This window comes from Podarcis raffonei, chromosome 17 (genome assembly GCF_027172205.1).
Source record: "Podarcis raffonei isolate rPodRaf1 chromosome 17, rPodRaf1.pri, whole genome shotgun sequence".
In the NCBI taxonomy this organism is placed as follows: Eukaryota; Metazoa; Chordata; class Lepidosauria; order Squamata; family Lacertidae; genus Podarcis; species Podarcis raffonei.
This window is the reverse complement of record NC_070618.1, coordinates 6,196,262-6,217,419: the sequence shown is the minus strand read 5'-3', so window position 1 is coordinate 6,217,419 and position 21,158 is coordinate 6,196,262. Positions and strand designations below refer to the sequence as shown.

The window sequence follows — 21,158 nt, the reverse complement described above, 5'->3', positions numbered from 1 at the left end:
CAAATTATATTTTTAAAATCAAAAAAAGCTTCGTCAACCAATAATGGCTTTTTGTGTGTGGAAAGACTGTGAGCTCCTGTCACTTCTGTCAACTCAACTTCCTGGATTCAGAATTCTTTAATTCTAGGGCTGCAATCCTAAACCTAACCAGTTACCTGAGACTGAATTCCACTGAATTCAATTGCCTCTACATAGATATGGTTAGGAAGTAAGTACATTGATTTTGCAGCAGGCCCAGTTTAGGGGACTCTCAGGATTCCAGAAGAAAACAAATCAGAGCCTACAACTTGAAATCTGCCCACTCCTGCTGCGGAACACTTGTTGTTGACTAAGTAGGGATTTCAACAGGGCGGGACTTGCTACTCTTTCCTCTTCCACGGGCTGCTGTTCCTTATGGTCTAAATAGATTTTTTCCCCCCCTTGCACTGGGAAAGTGTCGAAATGTGGGCGGGCTAGGGGAGACGTCGTCCTGCAAGCGCGCTTGGCTGGGTTACTAGAAAACGGCTCTCCGCCTCGCCTGCGCCTCCGTCGGTGCCACCCAGGAGCGCAAGGAAAACAGCCGCGGTTTGGCAATGTGGCGGCTTCTCCGCAGCAGCCTCCTGCAGCTCGGCCGTCGGGGTTCTCCCTCCGTGAGTATCTCCATAGCCAAAGGCGTTCAGCCCTGGCTGTCAATGCCCGCTTCGGAGGATGGCAGTGGTCCAGAAAGGGGCGCGCGTCTCCTTGGCGCAGCGGTGCCATTGGCTCCGTGCGTCTTTGCGCGACCGAGGGCACCTGGATCAAGTCAATCTAGTTCAGCCCCTGGCCAGACAGGTGATACTGAGTCAGACCATTACATCGAGTCAGACCATTCATCCCCCTAGTTTAGGACAGTATATTGCCGGGCTGGGAGATCAAATGGCTGCAGCGCTGGTTCTGAAAAGCTGGTGCGCTCCTCCGAGGGCGAGAGGTGCAAAACTTATTTTTAAGGAGAGTGAGTGCCAAATGCCAGAGCCGAGGGACTTCCGGCTGGCGCAGGCACTTGATTTCTTCAGTTTTGCCTTGCAGTGTTTCCCCCGCACCTCCCTCTGGTCACCTATATGCCATGCGCAACCATTAAAGTAAATCGAAGAGGGAGAAAGTGGGGAGCCCTTCCAGCGATGCTGCCGAGCATCTCTACGTGCCCTTTTCATTATTTATTGCCTCACCACAACTGGTCTTTTAAGGGTAAAGGTAAAGTGACCCCTGACCATTGGGTCCAGTCGTGGCTGACTCTGGGGTTGTGGCGCTCATCTCGCTTTACCGGCCGACGGAGCTGGTGTTCAGCTTCCGGGTCATGTGGCCAGCATGACTAAGCCGCTTCTGGTGAAACTAGAGCAGTGCACGGAAATGCCGTTTACCTTCCCGCCGGAGCGGTACCTATTTATCTACTTGCAATTTGACGTGCTTTCGAACTGCTAGGTTGGCAGGAGCAGGGACCAAGCAACGGGAGCTCACCCCGTCGCGGGGATTCGAACCGCCGACCTTCTGATCGGCAAGTCCTAGGCTCTGTGGTTTAAACCACAGTGCCACCCGCGTCCCTTCTTTTTAGGTTAGTGGTTCTAAAAAAAATTCTCTGGGTCACACTTTCAGAACAAAAAATTGCTTGCATCACACTGATTTATTATTATTATTATTGATAAGAAATACATTGGAAAACAAAAGATACGTACCAGGGTGGATTGGCAGATGAAAGCAGTGGTTTTTTTCTTTAAAAATGTTTAGGAGTACTCTCATTTTGACTAAAGAAAACCACCATTTTATAGTTCAAATTGGGGAAAATAAATACAGTAAATGGACAAAAGTACAAAGATTCACAAAATGTTTAGGGGGTGTACCCCTGCGTACCCCCAGAAAAAAGCACTGGATGAAATTATTGGACTATGCAAAGATGGCTAGATTAACCGGGAAAATCAGAAACCAGGAGGACCAAAACTTCAACAAAGAATGGGACAAATGTATATTATATTTGAAAGACCACTGTATACACTTGGACTCTTTGGCAGGTTTTAAATAACTCTTGCAATGATACATAGATTTTGGAGGACTGTAAATTGGATGGACTTATAATATGCAGTTTAAAAGTTACTTAAAGAACCCACGGAGGGGAAGAGGGAAGTCTTGAGATTCGGAAGAATCTTGTGTTTATCCAAAGTGTGTCAGGCTGGTTTAAATGGGCCTTTACTACTCCATAAATATGCCTTGGAACAAGATGTCAATGAGATCAACTTTTAATCTTAACAGAAGAAAGAGCGTTTCCTTATGTTGCTATCTGGCCGTTACACAAATACCTGACTCCTGTAAGTGTTAAGAGCACAATTTCCCCATATCTCTGATTGCACAAATGTCTGGTTCAGTGCAAAAGAATAGAGGATATTTCTACCTAAATAAGAAGAGTTTGGATTTGATACCCCACTTTATCACTACCCGAAGGAGTCTCAAAGCGGCTAACAATGTCCTTTCCCTTCCTCCTCCACAACAAACACTCTGTGAGGTGAGTGGGGCTGAGAGACTTCAGAGAAGTGTGACTGGCCCAAGGTCACCCAGCAGCTGCATGTGGAGGAGCGGGGAAGCGAACCCGGTTCACCAGATTATGAGTCCACCGCTCTTAACCACTACACCACGCCGGTTCTCACCATAAGGGTATGGTGCTGATAACGCCAAGGTTGCAGGGTCCCTTCCAGCTCAACAATTCTATGATTCCAAGCTCTTTTCATCAGATTGCTTTATTGAAGAGATGAGGAACCTGTGGCCCTCCAGATGTTGCTTACATCAGTCCCAGCAAACATGGCCAAACTCCAGCTTCCATAAGTCCCAGTGAGCATGGCCAATGGTCAGGGATCATGGGAGCGGAAGTCCATCAACATCTGTACAGCTATAGGTTCCCCATCCCTGTGCCAAAGAGCTTTTTCAGGCCCTAAACTGTGCAGTTAATCATTTTACAAATAACACTTGAGGCTGACGGAGCCAACTTTGCACGATACTACGGCAAATGGGGCATTTCTTCCTTTCCGTGTTTTAGCTCCTGCCTCCTGGTGCGTTGGGGAGCTTTGGGGTAAGACCCGGAACTGTAGCCTCGAACCATGCATATAGCACAGACGAGAGGAACGCCACTAAGTCCACTGAGCGCTTTCCAATGTCTAAAGAGGAGGATTTGCCAAATGATATAGCAGAACTTATGAAGAGAGAAGAAGCAAAGGTAAGATTGACATACTGGAGTCACCAGTACAGACAGCTGAGCACCTAGCAGGCCAACTGGTTCACTCCATTAGGTTTAGCATGTCAGAGGCTTGCAAAATTGCAGCAAAGAATACTCGCTAGACTTTATTTAAAAGCTGCCTTAATCCCAGGTCAGCCAATTTATTCGCCTTACCCCGCATGGTTTTGCTGAACTGAACTACAACTCACAGCATCCCTGGCCATGCTTCCTAGGGCTATGGAAGTTGCAGTTCAGCAACATCTGGAGGGTCAAAGGTTACCGTATTTTTGGCTCCATAAGGCACACTTTTTTCTTCCTAAAACATAAGGGGAAATGTCTGTGCGTCTTATGGAGCAAATGCATGGTCCCTGGAGCTGAATTGCCCAGGGGCAAAAAGCAGATCATGCTTGGGGGGGGGAGGAAAGTGGGTGTTGAAACAAAGCCGCCGATTGGCAAGCGATCGGGGAGGGAGATAAGGGACGCTAGCAATAAAGGAGGTTGCCTGGGAGTGGGGAGGTAAATACAGCGAACTTGCAAGGAGAGGAGACAGGAATACTAAAGCAATGAGGAGAGAAATTAGAAGGAAAGGAGGAGCAAAAAGCTGCTCCAGCTAAGGAAAAGACATTAAGGCAAACAAGAGGGAAGGGAGTGTTGAAAGGAAGCAGCTGATCGGTAAGCGATCGGGAGGGAGATAAGGGACACTCACGATAAAGGAGGCTGCCTGGGAGGGGGAAGGTAAAAGCCCATGGGTCCTCAGGATTTTTGCATTGGGTCACCCCAAATTCACCATCAGATCACATAGCATGTCCATGGCTACAGCCTGCACCAAAAAACACACGCATCCACTGTTTCGTGGGGCCACAATGGCGCAAAAACATGGCTACAAAGCACGGATCCACATGGATCCCCAGGATTTTTGCATTGGGCTACCCCAAACTCACCGTCAAATCACATGTCTGTGGCCACAGCATGAACCACAAAAATCATATATCCACTGTTTCGTTCAGAATATTTTTTTTTCTTGTTTTCCTCCTCTAAAAACTAGGTGTGTCTTATGGAGCGAAAAATACGGTAATTAAACACATTACGCACAGTAAAGCATCAAGCATGTTCCCCATGTCTGGTCTATTCTGGCTGGTAGCAGCTCTGCAGAGCCTCAGACAGCGGATCTCTGCCACTGCCTGATTCTTCTGAGTGGAGAGATTAGGCTGAGAAATTAGGATCTTCTCTCCAAAGCACGTCATCTGTGGCTCTTCTCCACTGCTTGGATGATTCGGAACGAGAGACTTGGCATCAGCCTGAAGTTTTCTAGTGAATGGCCCTTAGCTAATTGTGCCATATCTGAGAAAGGATGGCATTGTATAGACTCTTCCCTTAACGGCAATTTTAAGGTGTCTTGACTAGCTTCCCCCCCCCTCAATTCCCGAACAGCGTGGGTTTTTGCCCAATGTGCTCAAGGTGATGTCTCACCGTCCAGCAGAACTCAGAGCATTCCTTGCTTATTTCAGTGCCGTTGTGAACAAGGAGACAGGTAAGCATGGCGATCAACTATGATCTTCTTTCCTGTCTCAACAGTCATAAACCCCCAGTGACAATTTTATTCTCATCTACTTTTCTATTTTTATACCACTTCTCATAAAAAAAGAGAAATCCCAGAGTAGTTCACACCAAAATATGCTGGGGTGAGCATCGGGTCTGTGTGCACTCCAAATTACAGTGGTACCTCGGGTTAAGTACTTAATTGGTTCTGGAGGTCCGTTCTTAACCTGAAACTGTTCTTAACCTGAAGCACCACTTTAGCTAATGGGGCCTGCTGCTGCCGCCGCGCCACCAGAGCCTGATTTCTGTTCTTATCCTGAAGCAAAGTTCTTAACCTGAAGCACTCTTTCTGGCTTAGTGGAGTGTGTAACCTGAAGCGTATGTAACCTGAAGCATATGTAACCCAAGGTACCACTGTATAGGGCAAATTGGGCCAATCTGGGGAAGGTCCTCAGGTTTCTGAGTTGCATCATACCATGAACGAGATGTCTCAAGGTGGACCTGGGACTCCCTAAGCTTTTAAGGCGCTCTGGGGCTTCTGTTTTCTCCCACCCCCTCATCAGAAATAAAACCAAGCTGACTTAGACAACACCCAGAACTTAAGAGGAGGAAAGGAATGAGGGCAGGACGAGGCCAGTGCTGTTCACAGCACCCCTGAGCCAGGGCTTCTTCGGCTGTGGCTCCGATCTGGTGGAACGCTCTGTCACACGAGACCAGGGCCCTGCGGGACTTGACATCTTTCCGCAGGGCCTGCAAGACAGAGCTGTTCCACCAGGCCTTTGGCCAGGGCACAGCCTGACCCCCTCCTTTGGCAATCCTCACAGAACTCTAGCCCAATGGTTGCCATTAATCTGATTTGAACTGATTTTAGAATGAAATGATTTTAGAATGTTGTATCATTTTACTGTTGTTAGCCACTCTGAGCCCGGTTTCCGCTGGGGAGGGCGGGATATAAATAAAAATTTATTTTTATTATTATTATTCAAATCAAATCACCCCAGGGTGCTACGGCACACTGGTTGAAAACCTAGGCACTAAAGCAATTATAGAACAGATGCATAGTACCCTCAAACTCAGATACAGGGTATAAGCGCATAAGCCCAGGATTAAGTGACTCACTCCCATGACTAGATATATGATCCACCCTTTGCATGTCTTTCCTCCCACAGGAAACCTTAGCATGGCTGACAAAGAGCTCATTATCGTGGCTACGAGTGTTGCAAACAAGGTTCCCTACTGTGTAATTGCACACAGTGCCTTACATCGGATGTACTCTAAGAGACCAGTGCTGGCAGATCAGGCGAGAACCCGTATTTGCTAGTCTTAGTGTGTATGTGCGCGATTTACTTCTGTGCTGTTTTAACTAGCAAGCTTCCACCTGCGACCTTGCTTCTGCGCTTGTTCCAGGTTCAGGCAAAAATCCGGGCTCTACCTACAGCTTGCAAAAAAGAGAGAGAGATGAATGAATTGCATGAAGGGGACTTGAGTCTGAATTTGAATGCTAGTTATGCAAATTATTCTGGTGAAATCTTTATAGTAGGTTTTGTCCTTTTTGTGCAGTGCACTGGAAATATGATTGTAAATTAGCATATACAGTGGTACCTTGGTTTACGAACTTAGTCCATTCTGAAACCAAATCCGTTCTTAAACCAAGGCGCGCTTTCCCTAATGAGGCCTCCCGCTGCTGGTGCCCTTCCATTGTTCGGCTTCCATTCGTAGACCGAGGTAAAGTTCAAAAACCGGGACACTACTTCCGGTTTTGTGGAGTTCATAAACCGAATACTTCGTAAACAGGACTGTTCATAAACCTAGGTACCACTGTATAGCAATTTAAAAGAAACTTCAAAAGATTACTCAACAAAAATTATGGGATTATAATTTATTATATTCATATTTACACAAACCTATGATTAGCTTATGTTAGCTTTCTCTAACCTGGTGGCCTCCAGATGTTTTGTAGTGGAACTTCTATCATTCCTGATCATTGACCGATCTGGCTGCAGCAGATGGAAATTGGAGTCTATCTAAAAGCAGCAGGTTGGGGAAGACTATAACATTACAAGATGCTGGGCACTTTATAACCAGATAAGTGCATTTAAAAGCCTTATGCGGCAGTGTTTAAAAAGGCCCTTGCCCAAGGCTAAGAATTGTATGGAAAAGGGCAGTTTGCTAGGTGCTTATTCTCATGCCACAAAGCTGAGGGGTTGCACTTGGCAATATTCCCTTTTCTGTACAGCCAAGCTGGTTGCAAGCATATTGCTCTGCTTTCTTTTGGACGACATCAGCGAGGCTGAGATGGTGGGTCTGGTTGTCTGGGCATCACTGGACCTCCATACACACTGCCCGGGCTTGCGTCCTAGGGAGGTCAAATCACTGCTGCTAACTTAGTGGTTTGACTTCACCCCCGGAAGTGCACTCCATTGTTTCTTGAGACAGCCGAATGCCAACAACCAAAAACAAGAGCAAAGATTGGGGGAGCACTTCACTTCTTTGCAGCGATGCATTGCAGTTCCTATTCAAGGTCACTCCCTAATCCTTCTTTTCAGCCCTCGGTCTGTTTGTCACTGGTCTGATGCTGCCTGTATATATGGTCTTTATGTCCCACACTTGGCCATTACGTACTCCAGCAGCTGTGTTTATGATTTCCTGCTGCTTTGTTTCTGTGCAGATCATGGTGAACTGGAAGATGGCTGACCTAAGTGATCGTGAGCTAGCCATGCTTGAGTTTGCACTCGCTGTCTGTCGAGCAGATACCATCACCAAAGAACACTTTCAGAAGCTGGAGGCACACGGGTTTGACCGAGAAGATGCCTGGGACATAGGCGCCATTTCAGCCTTTTTTGCCATGGCAAATCGCATAGCTCAGTTCACAGATATGCAGCCAAACCCAGAATACTACACCATGGGAAGGACACTGAGAGAGAAAGAGAAGACCAAATAGCCCCCAAATCTTTGGAATGAAATTGGACTCCCGATGCTAGGGCCAAAGTTCACTAATTAGTAAGTGGCGGGTACAAGTTAAAAGTGGCAGGCAAAGAATCCAATGAGAAGGGAAATGTACTTTCTATTGAAGTCCTGAAGAAAAGTGCTATTTTTCTAGAAAAAGAGGAGCTGGAACTCACCATGAATGCCTCCCTTGTTCTCTTATAATGGCACCCACTTGAGAGGTGCCGGAACTGAGTTCAGGGGAGTCCCCCCTGAAAAAAAGCCCTGCTGAATAGGATGGCCCTTTACAAGTACTATATATAAACTATATCCCTATATATCTTCTTAGGAACATTTCCATCTGCACCATCTCAAACTCAAATCATAAAGATGTGAAAGGTTTCCCAAGTTATCTGTTAAAATTAATAGGGCGAGCCTACGAAGAGTAATTACGGAGCCTCTCATTTCATCATCCTGTGTCTTCCAGGAAGTCAATATTTAACCCTGGTACGCTAGGAAGCCAGTGAAAATATACAGCTAAATAAATAACCAAGAAAGTAAATCTCTGCAGGTTTAATGATGTACTTTGGTCATTGCATTCCATTTCAGACTGGTAAATAAACAAGATAAAAATGGTCAAGTATAATGGTACTAGTGTGCTTTCTAAATCCCTGAAAAGTTTACTCCTCTATTTACTCTGGCAGCAATGGCTGTGTGTACTATCTTAGCAGCCAGCTGGCAATTTGAAATCATTCTAATAAGTGCTGAAATTACGCTTCAGATGGATCTGCTACTCAGTGAGAATACACACAAAAACACATGGTTTATTTTTTAAAATTCAGATAAATCTGATGGCATGAAGGAACACGGCAATCTCAACAGTGCAAGATCATTCCTCCCCAAGTTACTGACATATATTTTTTTGAAATAATTTTTATTTGATTTTACAATTCTAACAATGCAAAATACATACCCATATTTAGAGATTTCTCTTAAATCCCTGGACTTCCCACCTTCCCCTCCATGGGACCTATTGTCAACCTTTTCAACTGCATATCCGTATTATTTTGTAATCCTTATTTTATGCCTCTCCACTTTGTCCATAATAATTACTACATTACAAGCGGTATTGCCATCCTGCTAATGTTTCCACCTGCTTACAGGGGTCTCCTAGGTAAATTACAAAAGTTCCACAAACATTTTGTTACGGAAAAATCTAGGTGTGAGGCTGCTCAGTCACCCAGCTCGTCGGGCAGAGCCCGCGGGTCCCTGTAGAATAGAGGAAAGATTCCAGCCAATAGCTGTAGACCAAAGTTTATTGCGCAGTAGGTTCAAAGAGCAAATTTGAACCCCGAGGATGGGGTGACAAAGACTTTTAAAACTTTCCCACCATATCCCAGAATACAGTTCGTACAGCATCATTGCTACATCACTGACATGTCACAGAAGGGGAGGGGTTAACCTTGGCAAACAGGTCCAGACAAGTCCTTGGTACAAGATTAGCATAAGCAGACATGGCAGGGCAAGACTCAGGTATAAGATTAGCATAGACAAATATGTCTTAAGTGCCCCCCACCCAAAAGTACAATAGAACTTCCTTGCATGTCTGGAGCCTGAGCCAAGTCAGGTGATGAGATTTGGCTTCCCTTGACTAACAATGAGCCCAGCAATTGTCACCTCTGGGAACTTCCTGGAGTCCTTTTCCAAGGGGAAAATAGCTTTGGAATGGAGGAAACTGGCAAGGAGTTAATTTTATATTATTTTAAAGTTAGGTAACTTCCCTGAGCTGTCAAGTTGAAAGGATACATTCAGGCATAATATTTGTATCATTTAACAACTTTAAAGATAATAAAAATAAAATAATAATAATAATAATAATAATAATAATTAATAATTAATAATAATAATTATAATAATATGTGCCCCCCCGGAATTTCCGTAACAATTTATTTTTTATTCCCCCTCCCGCCCCCCCCAGCTTGCTTCTGGGGGGGCAGAAATCACAGGGGGCGGGGCGACCCACAAAGGAGGCGTGGCCTTCATAAGGGGCGAGGCTTTAAAAGCAGGGCGCCAGGGAACCTCCCCTCTGGGGGAAAGGAATCCCGGCGGCCCTTCGGAGCCGGGTCCGTGTTTCCGGCCGGCGCCTTTTCGAAGGGTGCTCCCCGCACCGGAAGTCGGGGGGAAGGAGGCGGAGGAAGCCGAAGGGTGTGTGAGGGGGAGAGAGGAATGCCGCTGCCGGTGGCGGCGGGGCCGGGCTCGGGATGAGCTGGAAGGCGCGCTGGGGCCCGACGCCGGAGCGGCCGCCTCGCGGCGAGGGGGACCAGACGCCGCCGCCGCCGCCTCCGTCGCCCCCCCGGGAACCGCCGCCCCCGGACGCCGCCGCCGCCGCCTCAGCGGCAGCAGCCTCCTCCTCAGCAGCAGCGGTGGCGGCCGCCGTTTCGGTGCCCGGCGGGGGCCTGTTCGCGTGGGTGCGCGGGCGGCGCCTGGGCCATGGCGGCCGCTGCGTGGAGCCGGCGAGGGACACGTTCCGGGCTATGACGGGGCTCTACGGCGCCATCCAGCCCGCCGACTCGGTTTCGCCCATCACCCGCACGCACGGCGCCGTCTTCAACCTGGAGTACTCCCCTGGCGGGTAAGGAAGGCCGAGGTGACCGGCGGTGGGAAAAGCTCGCCTTCCTAGAATCGTAAAACCTTGGAAAGGGACCCGAGGGTCATCTAGACCCACCCCCTTTGCGAGGCAGAAATCTCGGCTGGGTCGTACAGGGCAGGGGGCCACCCAACCTCTGTTTAAAAAAAAACCCCAAGGAAGGAGAGTCCTTCACCTTCCGAGGGAGCCCGGTCCGCTGTCGAACAGCTCTTCCTCTCAGAAAGTTTTCTTTTTTCCTTCCTGAAGTAGATTTTATTTGATTTTGCAAGTATATAATTATAGCAATACAACCATTCATATCCACATTTACAGAGGAATCTAAATTTTACAGAGGAACCTGTAAATTTACATTTACAGAGGAATCTGTGAATGTCAGAATTTCCCATATGTTTAGTTGGAATCTCCTTTCTTGTAACTTGAAGTCATCTTTTCAAGTTTTCCCATATGTTTAGTCAGAATCTCCTTTCTTATAACTTGAAGTTATTTGGTTCAAGTCCTACCCTCCAGAGCAGGAGAAAACAAGCTTGCTCCATCCTCCGTGTGGCAGCCCTTGAGATATTTGAAGATGGCTATCATCTCTCCTCTTTTCCAGGCTAAAAATACCCAACTCCCTCAACTGCTCCTCTTAAGGCTTGGTTTCCAGACCTTTGATCATCTTAGTCGCCCTCCTCTGCATACACACCAGCTTGTCAATATCCTTAAATTGCAGTGTCCAGAACTGGACAGAGCATTGCAGTGTTCAAAAGGGATCTATTTAGATACTGAGCTACAATGTGTTTCACTTCTTTATATTCTCTCTGTCACACCCACCCACCCACATACACCCACCCACCCAAAAACCTGAAGTATGGGTCTAGCAGCTGGTATTGAAATTTGAAGCATAGAATTGTGCCCTGCACATGCTTACTGACTTTCGTCCCCATATCTTAATCTTCTGTAATACTGTATTGCATTGCAATGTGATTTCGGATCTTTCTGCCCCCTGTGACTGTTTGTGAAAGTGTTGAGGAATTATACAGTCGAGTAATTGGCCCCACAAGACTTTTGAAGTGTATTCCAACATGAATGTAAAAACACAGTATTCATAAACTACATGAGGGTTGATGCCACATTTAAAACTGTTGGTGTGCATTCGTATGGCACATACAGATGTTTTTAAAATAACCTAAACCTAATTTGTAAATCCACCTTCATTTCAGTCATACGTCAACTAGAGATAGCGGTGCAGCAATAAAACTGCCAGCACATTTGCAAATAAGCAGGGTCTGGTATGGTTTCAAATTGGGGGGGGGCACTGCATGTTGAGATTCCTGCATTGCAACGGGTTGGTCTAGATGACCCTCAGGGTCCCAACTCCACAATTCTGTGATTCTATGAACTTCTGACTTTCAACAAGGTTTTCTGCTCTTTCACCCCATCTGTTGGGCATCCCTAGAAACACATGACATATCTCTGATGCCTGCAGTTTATCAATAACTGATGTCCATAAGTGCATTTCTTCCCAGTCTAAGCTTCAGTACTTATTGTGCATTTTCTAGTAGCAGGAATATAGGAAGCTGCCAGATAACAATTCAGACCATTGTCTGTCTAGCCTGGCATTGTCTACACCAGGAGTGGAGAAGTCTTTCCCCTTCCATCCCAGTCATTTACTCACAGGAAAAGTAAATTGGGTGCTTGAGATAACGGTGACGAGAGTACAGTGGTACCTTGGGTTAAGTACTTAATTCGTTCCGGAGGTCCGTTCTTAACCTGAAACTGTTCTTAACCTGAAGCACCACTTTAGCTAATGGGGCCTCCAGCTGCTGCCACGCCGCCGGAGCACGATTTCTGTTCTCATCCTGAAGCAAAGTTCTTAACCTGAAGCACTATTTCTGGGTTAGCGGAGTCTGTAACCTGAAGCGTATGTAACCTGAGGTACCACTGTAATCTCTTCTCTCTCTGTCCCCTCTTTTCTTTCATTCTGCACCCCTCGCCCCCAGTGATGCTTGGTAAATGGTGGTCCTAATGCTTAGTCCATTGACATAGCAACTAGTGAGTCAATTGGCATTGGAAGTGTGGAGTTTCTGTGGAGTTTTGTGGAAGAAGCAACTGAGTGGTATTCATCTTTGTTTTACTTAATGAACATGATGACATCATGCCTAAGAGTTTTGTTGCACATACCTAATTGGGGGAGGAGAATTGGGCACTGAAGTTTGATCCAATAGGAGTGGCCTTCTGGGGTAGGCAAGAGCAAAGTAACATGCACGCCATACTGTTATACGACTTTAACAGTCATGCTTTCCCCAAAGAATCCTGGGAACTGTAGTTGGTCACAGGGCTACAATTCCCAACACCCTTAACAAGCCAAAGTTCCCAGAATTCTTGCTGTGAGAGTTAAAGTGGTATAATACACTCTGATTAATCATATGGTTGGGTTTGGTGGTGAGAGGAGCATGTCCCTTTGCCTTCTGGTTTCATGGATCATTTGATTGTGGTCATATAACATGTGAAGAGGGACGCAGGTGGCGCTGTGGGTTAAACCACAGAGCCTCGGACTTGCCAATCAGAAGGTCGGCGGTTCGAATCCCCATGATGGGGTGAGCTCCCGTTGCTCAGTCCCTGCTCCTGACAACCTAGCAGTTCGAAAGCACGTCAAAGTGCAAGTAGATAAATTGGTACCGCTCTGGTGGGAAGGTAAATGGCATTTCCGTGCACTGCTCTAGTTTCACCAGAAGCGGCTTAGTCATGCTGGCCACATGACCCGGAAGCTGTACGCCGGCTCCCTCGGCCAATAAAGCGAGATGAGCGCTGCAACCCTAGAGTCGGTCACGACTGGACCTAATGGTCAGGGGTCCCTTTACCTTTACCCTTTATATAACATGTGATCAGTTGGTGGCATTTAATTAATTGATTCACGATTCACTACATTGCAGCAAATAAGAGAAAATAAATGTGGTTCTAATTAAAAAATCCAGTGCGTAGAAATTCTGCAAGCTACTCCATGGAACGTCTCTGCCTTTGGAACTATTATTCACGTTTCAGCTCTGTGTTTGTGTGCCCTTTAAATAAGGAAACCTTTCTGTTCTTTACCAGATGTCACTGAGAGGGTGTTGAGTTTCTTTGGGCATAATAGCCTGTTTCTTGTTTCTTTCCTATCCAGGTCAGTGCTAACTGTTGCTTGTGAACAGACAGAAGTCCTTCTTTTTGATCCCATATCTTCAAAGCACATCAAAACTCTCTCCGAAGCTCACGAGGACTGTGTAAATAATATCAGGTTGGTTGGCTGGGAAATAAAAGCCAGTTACAGATATCTAAAATTCCAGTACTTGTTTTATTTAAGCTCTGGAAGCATGGACGCTGTAGTGACAAACATATCTTCTATTTTCTCTTTTATGTTTTTCTCTCCCATCAATTAGTAATGAGAGTCATGGTACTAATTTTTAACTTTTTGCTGCAACCCAAGCCAGAACTTGAATGCTGTTGCCCATAAACAGCCACAGAAAACTGAGGCAGCCCCTGTCTGCATTGCCCATCCCTGAATCTGTTTCTTGGTTTGAAGCTAGTCTGTGATGGAACCAAGGAAACTGCCTTCTTGGTGTACAAGTTGGACCTTTCCCTCTGTACACTGCTTCACCGCCCATCCCCAAATAGTTGTAATTGTCACTTGCCATTCTCTCCCTCCACCCAAAAAAAAATTGCTAAGTGTTTTTGTTTTTCGGCTGGTGCCTTCCCTAAAGAAGCACAGGTGTGTGCACATCTTGGACAGCTCATTGCATCAGATAACAGTGTAATGCTCTATTGAAATTTTGCATGTTTTGAAGTTATTGAAATCTCGGGAACAAATGTGCATTGAAAGGATGATGAAACCAATCCAAACACGGGAATGCGTTTTGGCATCTTGCTAAATCTGTTTCTGAAACTCTAGCTAGCTCCTGAATGTACACCTCCAATCTGACAATGTCGGTCTTTGTTTCCACATCAAGATGTTATGAAAATCAATATCCTGGCATTTCTCTTCATGTGGCTGTCATCTCAAAGTTTCTTTTGGGGGGGGAGGATTTAGAGAAGTTTTGCATGAATTTCAAGATACGAAATGGCCTCCCTCCTTGTCCATTTTATTTGTAGGTTTCTTGATAACAGACTGTTTGCAACTTGCTCTGATGACACTACCATAGCACTTTGGGATCTGCGGAAGCTGGACACGAAAGTGTGTACTCTGCATGGTCACACAAGCTGGGTAAAGAACATTGAATATGACACTAACACAAGGCTGTTGGTAACATCGGGATTTGATGGAAATGTTATCATTTGGGATACCAACAGGTAAGCAGATTTTAAACTGGCATCCCTCTTGATATGGAAATATTGAGGGAGATAGATGTCTGTTGCTCTGAAATGCCTTTATTCTGTACCTCATTTGCAAACTTGCCTGTTGCAGACATGGTGTTATGGCACCTGGGGTTGCATAGACTCAGTGTGTGGGTTAAATCGAACAAGTGCCAAGTAGATGGGTATAGAAAAAGGGGCTGGGTAAAAGTCTGTCTGCTGTCATCCCCATCCCCCCACAGTCTGCAGTAAGCCAAGGCATCCCTCTCAAAATTCAAATAACAGATATAACTCTGGTTTCAGTTGATAAGAATGAACTTCTGAGCATGCTCACTTGAAGCAACCCTTGATAGTTCCTAATAATAATAATAATAATAATACAGTGGTACCTCGGGTTACATATGCTTCAGGTTACATACGCTTCAGGTTACATACTCCGCTAACCCAGAAATAGTGCTTCAGGTTAAGAACTTTGCTTCAGGATGAGAACAGAAATTGCATGGCGGCGGCGCAGTGGCAGCAGGAGGCCCCATTAGCTAAAGTGGTGCTTCAGGTTAAGAACAGTTTCAGGTTAAGAACGGACCTCCGGAACGAATTAAGTACTTAACCCGAGGTACCACTGTAATTTGGAGTGCACACAGGGTTGCCTTCAGATGTCTTCTAAAAGTCAGATATTTTATTTCCTTGACATCTGATGGGAGGGTGTTCCACAGGGCGGGTGCCACTACTGAGAAGGCCCTCTGCCTGGTTCCCTGTAACCTCACTTCTCTCAGTGAGGGAACTGCCAGAAGGCTCTTGGAGCTGGACCTCAGTGTCTGGGCTGAACAATGGGCGTGGAGACGCTCCTTCAGGTATACTGGACCGAGGCTGTTTAGGGCTTTAAAGGTCAGCACCAACACTGACTTGTGCCCAGAAACATATTGGGAGCCAAAGCGTGAGAGGGAGTTTAAATACTAATTGCTGAATTACAATTACAATGCTTTATACTTAACCAATCCTATGGCTTGAGGTAGTAATCCTTTGTCACTACTAAACAATATTGTGATTGTATTAAGCCTGAAAACATGGAACAGTTGAGAAAGAGAGAAGGAATGAAAGAACATTGGAACTTGTGTGGTTTGGTCTCAACTGTCTTTCAGTATTCACAGCAAAACACCCAGTGTAGCTGGATATGTTAATGCAAAATTTCCTCCATGAGATCTGGCTCAGGTAGCCTTGTCTTGTAAGCAGAGCTTGACAAACCCCAGACCAGAAAAGTAACTCAGTGAGACCAGCCTTCTCTCCTTTCATTGTACAGTGGAACCTCTGGTTGCGGACGTAATCCGTGATGGAGGCATGTCCGCAACCCACAGTGTTCGCAAGCTGAAGCACCACTTTGCACAGGTTCCGGCGCGACTTGGCGCTTATGCGTGAGCGGCAGAACCCAGAAGTAACCCGTTGCAGTACTTCTGGGTTTCCCGCAGTCCGCAACCCAAAAACACGTAACATGAGGTATGACTGTATGAAGTAGAAACGGAGGAGTTACAATGAGGGCTATATTACTGTTAAGATACATACCACCTTAAATATAAGGCTGAGGTTCTTCCACATGTGCCTACTCCATGAAAAGCAACAGAACAGGCCTTTTCTGTGGTGGCTCCCCGCTTGTGGAATGCTGTCCCCAGGGAGGCTCACCTGGCGCCTTTGTTACATATCTTTAGGCACCAGGCAAAAGCATTCCTCTCCTCCCAGGCCTTTGGGTAATTAAATAATCTATGACCTTTTAAACTGAGGGAGTATTGTTTATGTTTGTTACTACGTTACGTATTTTTGTGCTTTTATATTGTAAACCTCCCTGTGATCTTCGGATGAAGGGTGATAATAGAAATTTAATAAATAATAATAAATAAATGGAATTCTTGAAACTAGAAGCCAACAGTGGATGTGGTTTGACGCTTCTCTTTCCCCAGGTGCACAGAAGATGGTTGCCCTCACAAGAAGTTCTTTCACACCCGCTTTCTCATGCGCATGAGGTTGACACCAGACTGTTCCAAAATGTTGATCTCAACCTCGTCTGGGTATCTCCTGATCTTACACGATCTTGACTTAACCAAATCCTTAGAGGTTGTCAGCTATCCGATTTTAAGAGCTAGGAGAACGACATCCAATTCGGGTAAGTCCTTGTGTTTTGATTAGTATATACCCATGTCATGTCTGCTATTCATTCACCTAACAAGAGATAGCTAGCGCTGGGGGTGCTGTGCTGTGAGCAGTGAATTAGCCAACCCCTCTGTTATTTATTGCATTTCATCAAGTTTATGCACCGTTTCATCGCTTTAAAAAAACCTCAAAGCGGTTTACAAAAGGAGATCGACTTGTCCACTAAAAAGCCTTTACATGATGCATTGGATTCTGGGTAGTGTTTTAGGGCATGCGCTCAAAGTTCATATATAGTCCCTGCTGTGATTCCACCATCAGCTCATGTGAACTGAATGTGTTACACTTCCCCCACCCCAAGGCTTCCCTGTGGCTGCAGCATCTGTGGAAGGAACATTGGTAGTGATGTGTCCAAGATGCCTTTCAGATTCACCATTACTGATCTACTCACTGAAGAACTCTGATCAGCTTCCAGAATCCCAGGGTTTCACAGCAGTTTGTAAATCTTTGCTTTGTAGTGGTTTTTTAGTTGTTGCTGCCTTTTTCCTTATCTGTGACTATGACAAGTAACCATTTAATACAAACTGCTGTCCACAACCTTAGGAGGCAAATAAGAGAAACCGGAATAATGCCTCCTCAAAATAGAAGCTTATCAAGAAGATCCATGGGCTCTGACATTAGCAGACATCCACAGTGAAGAGTTTAAACCCGTGGTTCCCAAAATGGGGCACACGCACCACAGGGGGCCAATTTGATTTTTAAGGGAGGCAATTTGAAAATGAGTTATTAACAGTGAATGGCCTTTTAGGCTTCCTCCACGTGAATAGGAGTTCACTTTTTGAATAATAAAAATTATATGTCGGGGGGGCGGAATCAGGATTTGGGAGATGCTTAGGTGGGGCATGGCTAAAGAAAGGTTGGGAACCACTGGTTTCCAAGTGATGGAACACAGGAGACTGAATGGTTGAACAGGATCCCTTCTGTACATTTCATTTTATACGTTACTGCTTTCTTCTCAGATTTGACATCTGCCACATCGTCCATTCCTCGGAGCGCTGGGTCGCCGTGTCATCAGAGTGACACAAACCCAGTGTCTGAGAAGCATATGGTACGAGCTACCCAGCGAGAAGGTGTGTTAAAACAGGGTTAAACCAAGTGGGGGGGCTGTTCCACCAAGAAGGGTGTCCCAGAAACTAAAAACAGTCTCCTACATTCAGGTTCAATAAAGTTAATGCAGCCTTGCAACTCCATGTAGGCTGCTTGAGGATTGGTTCAGAACTTCATGCTTGTCCTTTGATAACTACAGGCCATACACTTGCATGTGTCGATGAGCTCTGGGCCCAGTGCAGTACAGTAGACTTCCATTCATACCATAGTTCTTATGGTCCATTGTTTGCTTTGGCTGACAAACAGTTTGGGAAATGAAAGGGGCATAGCGACAGTGATGCTTTCTTTCACAGCAGGTGGATCTCCACGCAATAGTCTTGAGGTTTTAACCCCAGAAGTTCCTGGAGAGAGAGATCGTGGGAACTGCATCACATCGCTGCAGCTCCATCCCAAAGGATGGGCTACACTTCTTCGATGCTCAAGTAACACTGATGACCAAGAGGTAGTGTGTGTGTGTGTGTGTGTGTGTGTGTGTGTGTGTGTGGTTGTCACATAAGGTCGGTGGTTTGAATCCCTGTGATGGGGTGAGCTCCCGTTGCTCTGTCCCAGCTCCTGCCAACCTAGCAGTTCAAAAGCATGCCAGTGCAAGTAGATAAAATAGGTACTGCTGTGGCAGGAAGGTAGACGGCGGTTCCGTGCACTCTGGTTTCCGTCATGGTGTCCCGTTGCACCAGAAGCGGTTTAGTCATGCTGGCCACATGACCCGGAAAGCTGTGGACAAACGGCGGCTCCCTCGGCCTGAAAGCGAGATGAGCGCCACAACCCCATAGTCACCTTTGACTGGACTTAACCGTCCAGGGGTCCTTTACCTTTTACTTTACCTTATATGCAAACAATTTTCTTTTCTTGAAGAGAAATGCCTTCAGATGTCTTCTAAAAGTCAGATAGTTGTTTATTTCTTTGACATCTGATGGGAGGGCGTTCCACAGGGTGGGTGCCACCACCAAGAAGGCCGTCTGCCTGGTTCCCTGTAACCTCACTTCTCGCAGGTGGGGAACCTCCAGAAGGCCCTCAGAGCTGGATCTCAGTGTCCCGGCTGAACGATGGGGGTGGATACGCTCTTTCAGATATACTGGGCCCAAGCCGTTTAGGGCTTTAAAGGTCAGCACCAACACTTTGAATTGTGCTCAGAAATGTACCGGGAGCGAATATGGTCTCAGCAGCCACTCCCAGTCACTAGTCCAGCTGCCGCATTCTGGATTAGTTGTAGATTCTGGGTCACCTTCAAAGGTAGCCCCACGTAGAGTGCATTGCAGTAGTCCAAGTTATGTTCTTGGCCCCACATGAGTAGGATGAACTGGCAGTTAGCAAAGTGGATTAATTGTGCTTTTCTCCCCCTTGCTGTAGTGGACTTGTGTCTACGAATTCCAAGAAGGAACTCCGGTCCGGCCCGTTTCTCCTCGCTGTTCCCTCCGATTGACTCATTGCATTGAGGAAGCCAATGTCGGCCGGGGCTATATCAAAGAACTCTGTTTCAGCCCTGACGGCCGGATGATCTCCTCCCCGCACGGCTACGGGATTCGCTTGTTGGGATTTGACACCCAGTGCAGCGAACTGGTGGACTGTTTGCCCAAAGAAGCCGCCCCCTTGCAAGAGATCCGCTCGCTCTACTCGCACAACGACGTGGTCCTGACCACCAAGTTCTCGCCGACGCACTGTCAGATTGCCTCCGGGTGCCTTAGCGGTCGTGTTTCTTTATATCAGCCAAAGTTCTAGGCACTTCTTGCCTTGAAAAGAACATTTGACTTTCTTTTCTTTTTTTTAATTACTTCAGTTTAGTTGGAGTGTTTTGTTTTTTTAAAAAAAGAAAAACTTGTAAATTTGGACGAGTACAGAGTTACTCTGACCCTTGGACTGGGAAAGAAAAAAAAAAAGACAGCTTCAATCCAGCCCTTTATGTGTGTGTGCGTGTGTGTGCGTATGTGTGAGTGCTGTGATTCTGAATTCACACACCAGACCTCCTGCTCATTCTCCCTCTTTCCTCCTGCTGATTCCACCTGTGTCGTTTGGATGTAGCATGGCAGCACTTCTAAGTCTTGTCTTTCCACGTGACTCTTAGTGCAAGATTCTAGCTGGGCATGAGAAGGGGGGGACACCCAGACACAGCCCACATGCTTCCTTTGCCTGGAGTTCGCTGTATTTTTCTTCTTCTAGGAATGAAGCAGTTCTCTCGCACACTAGGTTAGATACAGCCAGCAAATGCATTGTTTTCTGTTTGTTTGTTTTTTTGTGAACTACGGGAAATGCGGTTGCTACATTTTGGTATTGTTCTGCTATAGTTCAATCTGTTGGCTGGAGTTCCTAAAATTGTACGCTGTTTATTGCCAGTTCTTTCCCCCAACCCACCCCAAAAATGACTGGAAGCACAGTTATTCTTCCTTGTTTAACTAGATATAAAATTTATTGAGAACTGGATAGCTTAACATCTTGCCCTCACGAGTCTTGTACAGGAGCACCTTCTATAATAATGTATGGGCATGGGAAGGGGTGTTAGTTGTTCACCTGAATATGTGCCCCAAAACTTAGATATACAATCCAGCAGGAAGTCCTGCACAAATCTCATTGAGATGAGACTTGAACAGCAGAATTTTCTGTTGAACTGTGTCCGAACCCTATGATCGCTTCCATCACTGTGGAAGGCTTTTGGAATTAATAAAACAATTTTTTTCCAATATCAGACTAAAATGTTGCCCCGTACTGTTTCCATTTTGCAACATTATAAAGGCCCGCTGGCCTGTTATTTATGTGCCTTGCAAGCCACAAAAGGATGCTACTCCATCTGAGAAAAGTCCCACCGTATATGGTCAAAAAGATTTGTCAGAATGATAACTTTCTCTCCCGTGGCAGTCAGTAACAACACAGAATTCTTAGCACATAATTGTTACATCCTTTAGAAGCATTCTGCAGATCTTCATTAAAATAGCTTTAAATTGTTTCACCGTTACAGACCCTTGTGTAAAATAAATTGAACCATCATATTTGTGTAGTTTCATTTTGACAAAAGGAAGGGTAAATACTGCAGGCAGTCAGTAGCACCTGCTGCATATGGTTATGGCGACTCTGCCTCATCACTCCACAGGATCAGACACTGGACAGTGGAATTTAAACGTGGCAGCAACAGCTTTGAAGATGATCCAGGAAATGGAAGGCTTGCAACTCCCCATAACAACAAAGAGATGGCCAAAGTAGAATCTGTGATTGTGAAGGATCCCCAAGTCTCCATTG

General features: G+C 45.9%; 2 protein-coding genes across 5 annotated transcripts; both read left to right on the top strand.

Moving 5' to 3' along the window:
• The first annotated feature begins 327 nt into the window (after positions 1-327).
• On the top strand, positions 328-7,817 carry LOC128404714 (uncharacterized). 3 transcript variants are annotated; one of them, XM_053370558.1, is made up of 5 exons: positions 417-629; positions 3,038-3,214; positions 4,646-4,745; positions 5,923-6,053; positions 7,422-7,817. In XM_053370558.1, the coding sequence occupies exons 1-5, from the start codon at positions 573-575 to the stop codon at positions 7,692-7,694; spliced, it is 738 nt and encodes a 245-aa protein (XP_053226533.1). In that variant the 5' UTR covers positions 417-572; the 3' UTR covers positions 7,695-7,817. The 3 variants fall into 3 exon arrangements, with proteins under 3 accessions (XP_053226534.1, XP_053226533.1, XP_053226532.1); XM_053370557.1 differs by lacking the exon at positions 417-629 and adding an exon at positions 647-780; XM_053370559.1 differs by lacking the exon at positions 3,038-3,214 and having other exon boundaries at positions 328-629.
• A 1,983-nt stretch (positions 7,818-9,800) lies between these two features.
• On the top strand, positions 9,801-20,911 carry DCAF10 (DDB1 and CUL4 associated factor 10). Of its 2 annotated transcripts, none has more exons than XM_053370545.1 (7): positions 9,801-10,310; positions 13,465-13,578; positions 14,430-14,627; positions 16,580-16,782; positions 17,786-17,896; positions 18,230-18,375; positions 19,281-20,911. In XM_053370545.1, exons 1-7 carry the CDS (start codon positions 9,940-9,942, stop codon positions 19,647-19,649), a joined length of 1,512 nt encoding a protein of 503 aa, XP_053226520.1. In that variant the 5' UTR covers positions 9,801-9,939; the 3' UTR covers positions 19,650-20,911. The 2 variants fall into 2 exon arrangements, with proteins under 2 accessions (XP_053226520.1, XP_053226519.1); XM_053370544.1 differs by having other exon boundaries at positions 9,806-10,310; positions 18,227-18,375.
• Positions 20,912-21,158: the final 247 nt, after the last annotated feature.

What these genes read in the sequence shown, in the direction of transcription:
- LOC128404714 (XM_053370557.1), top strand. Translation starts at nt 688, where the DNA reads ATGGCAGTGGTCCAGAAAGGGGCGCGCGTCTCCTTGGCGCAGCGGTGC. An exon ending in CGTTGTGAACAAGGAGACAG is followed by an intron (nt 4,746 to 5,922) that starts GTAAGCATGGCG and finishes TTCCTCCCACAG; the next exon opens with GAAACCTTAGCATGGCTGAC. An exon ending in GACCAGTGCTGGCAGATCAG is followed by an intron (nt 6,054 to 7,421) that starts GCGAGAACCCGT and finishes GTTTCTGTGCAG; the next exon opens with ATCATGGTGAACTGGAAGAT.
- DCAF10 (XM_053370544.1), top strand. Translation starts at nt 9,940, where the DNA reads ATGAGCTGGAAGGCGCGCTGGGGCCCGACGCCGGAGCGGCCGCCTCGC. An exon ending in CTGGAGTACTCCCCTGGCGG is followed by an intron (nt 10,311 to 13,464) that starts GTAAGGAAGGCC and finishes TTTCCTATCCAG; the next exon opens with GTCAGTGCTAACTGTTGCTT. An exon ending in GACTGTGTAAATAATATCAG is followed by an intron (nt 13,579 to 14,429) that starts GTTGGTTGGCTG and finishes TTTTATTTGTAG; the next exon opens with GTTTCTTGATAACAGACTGT.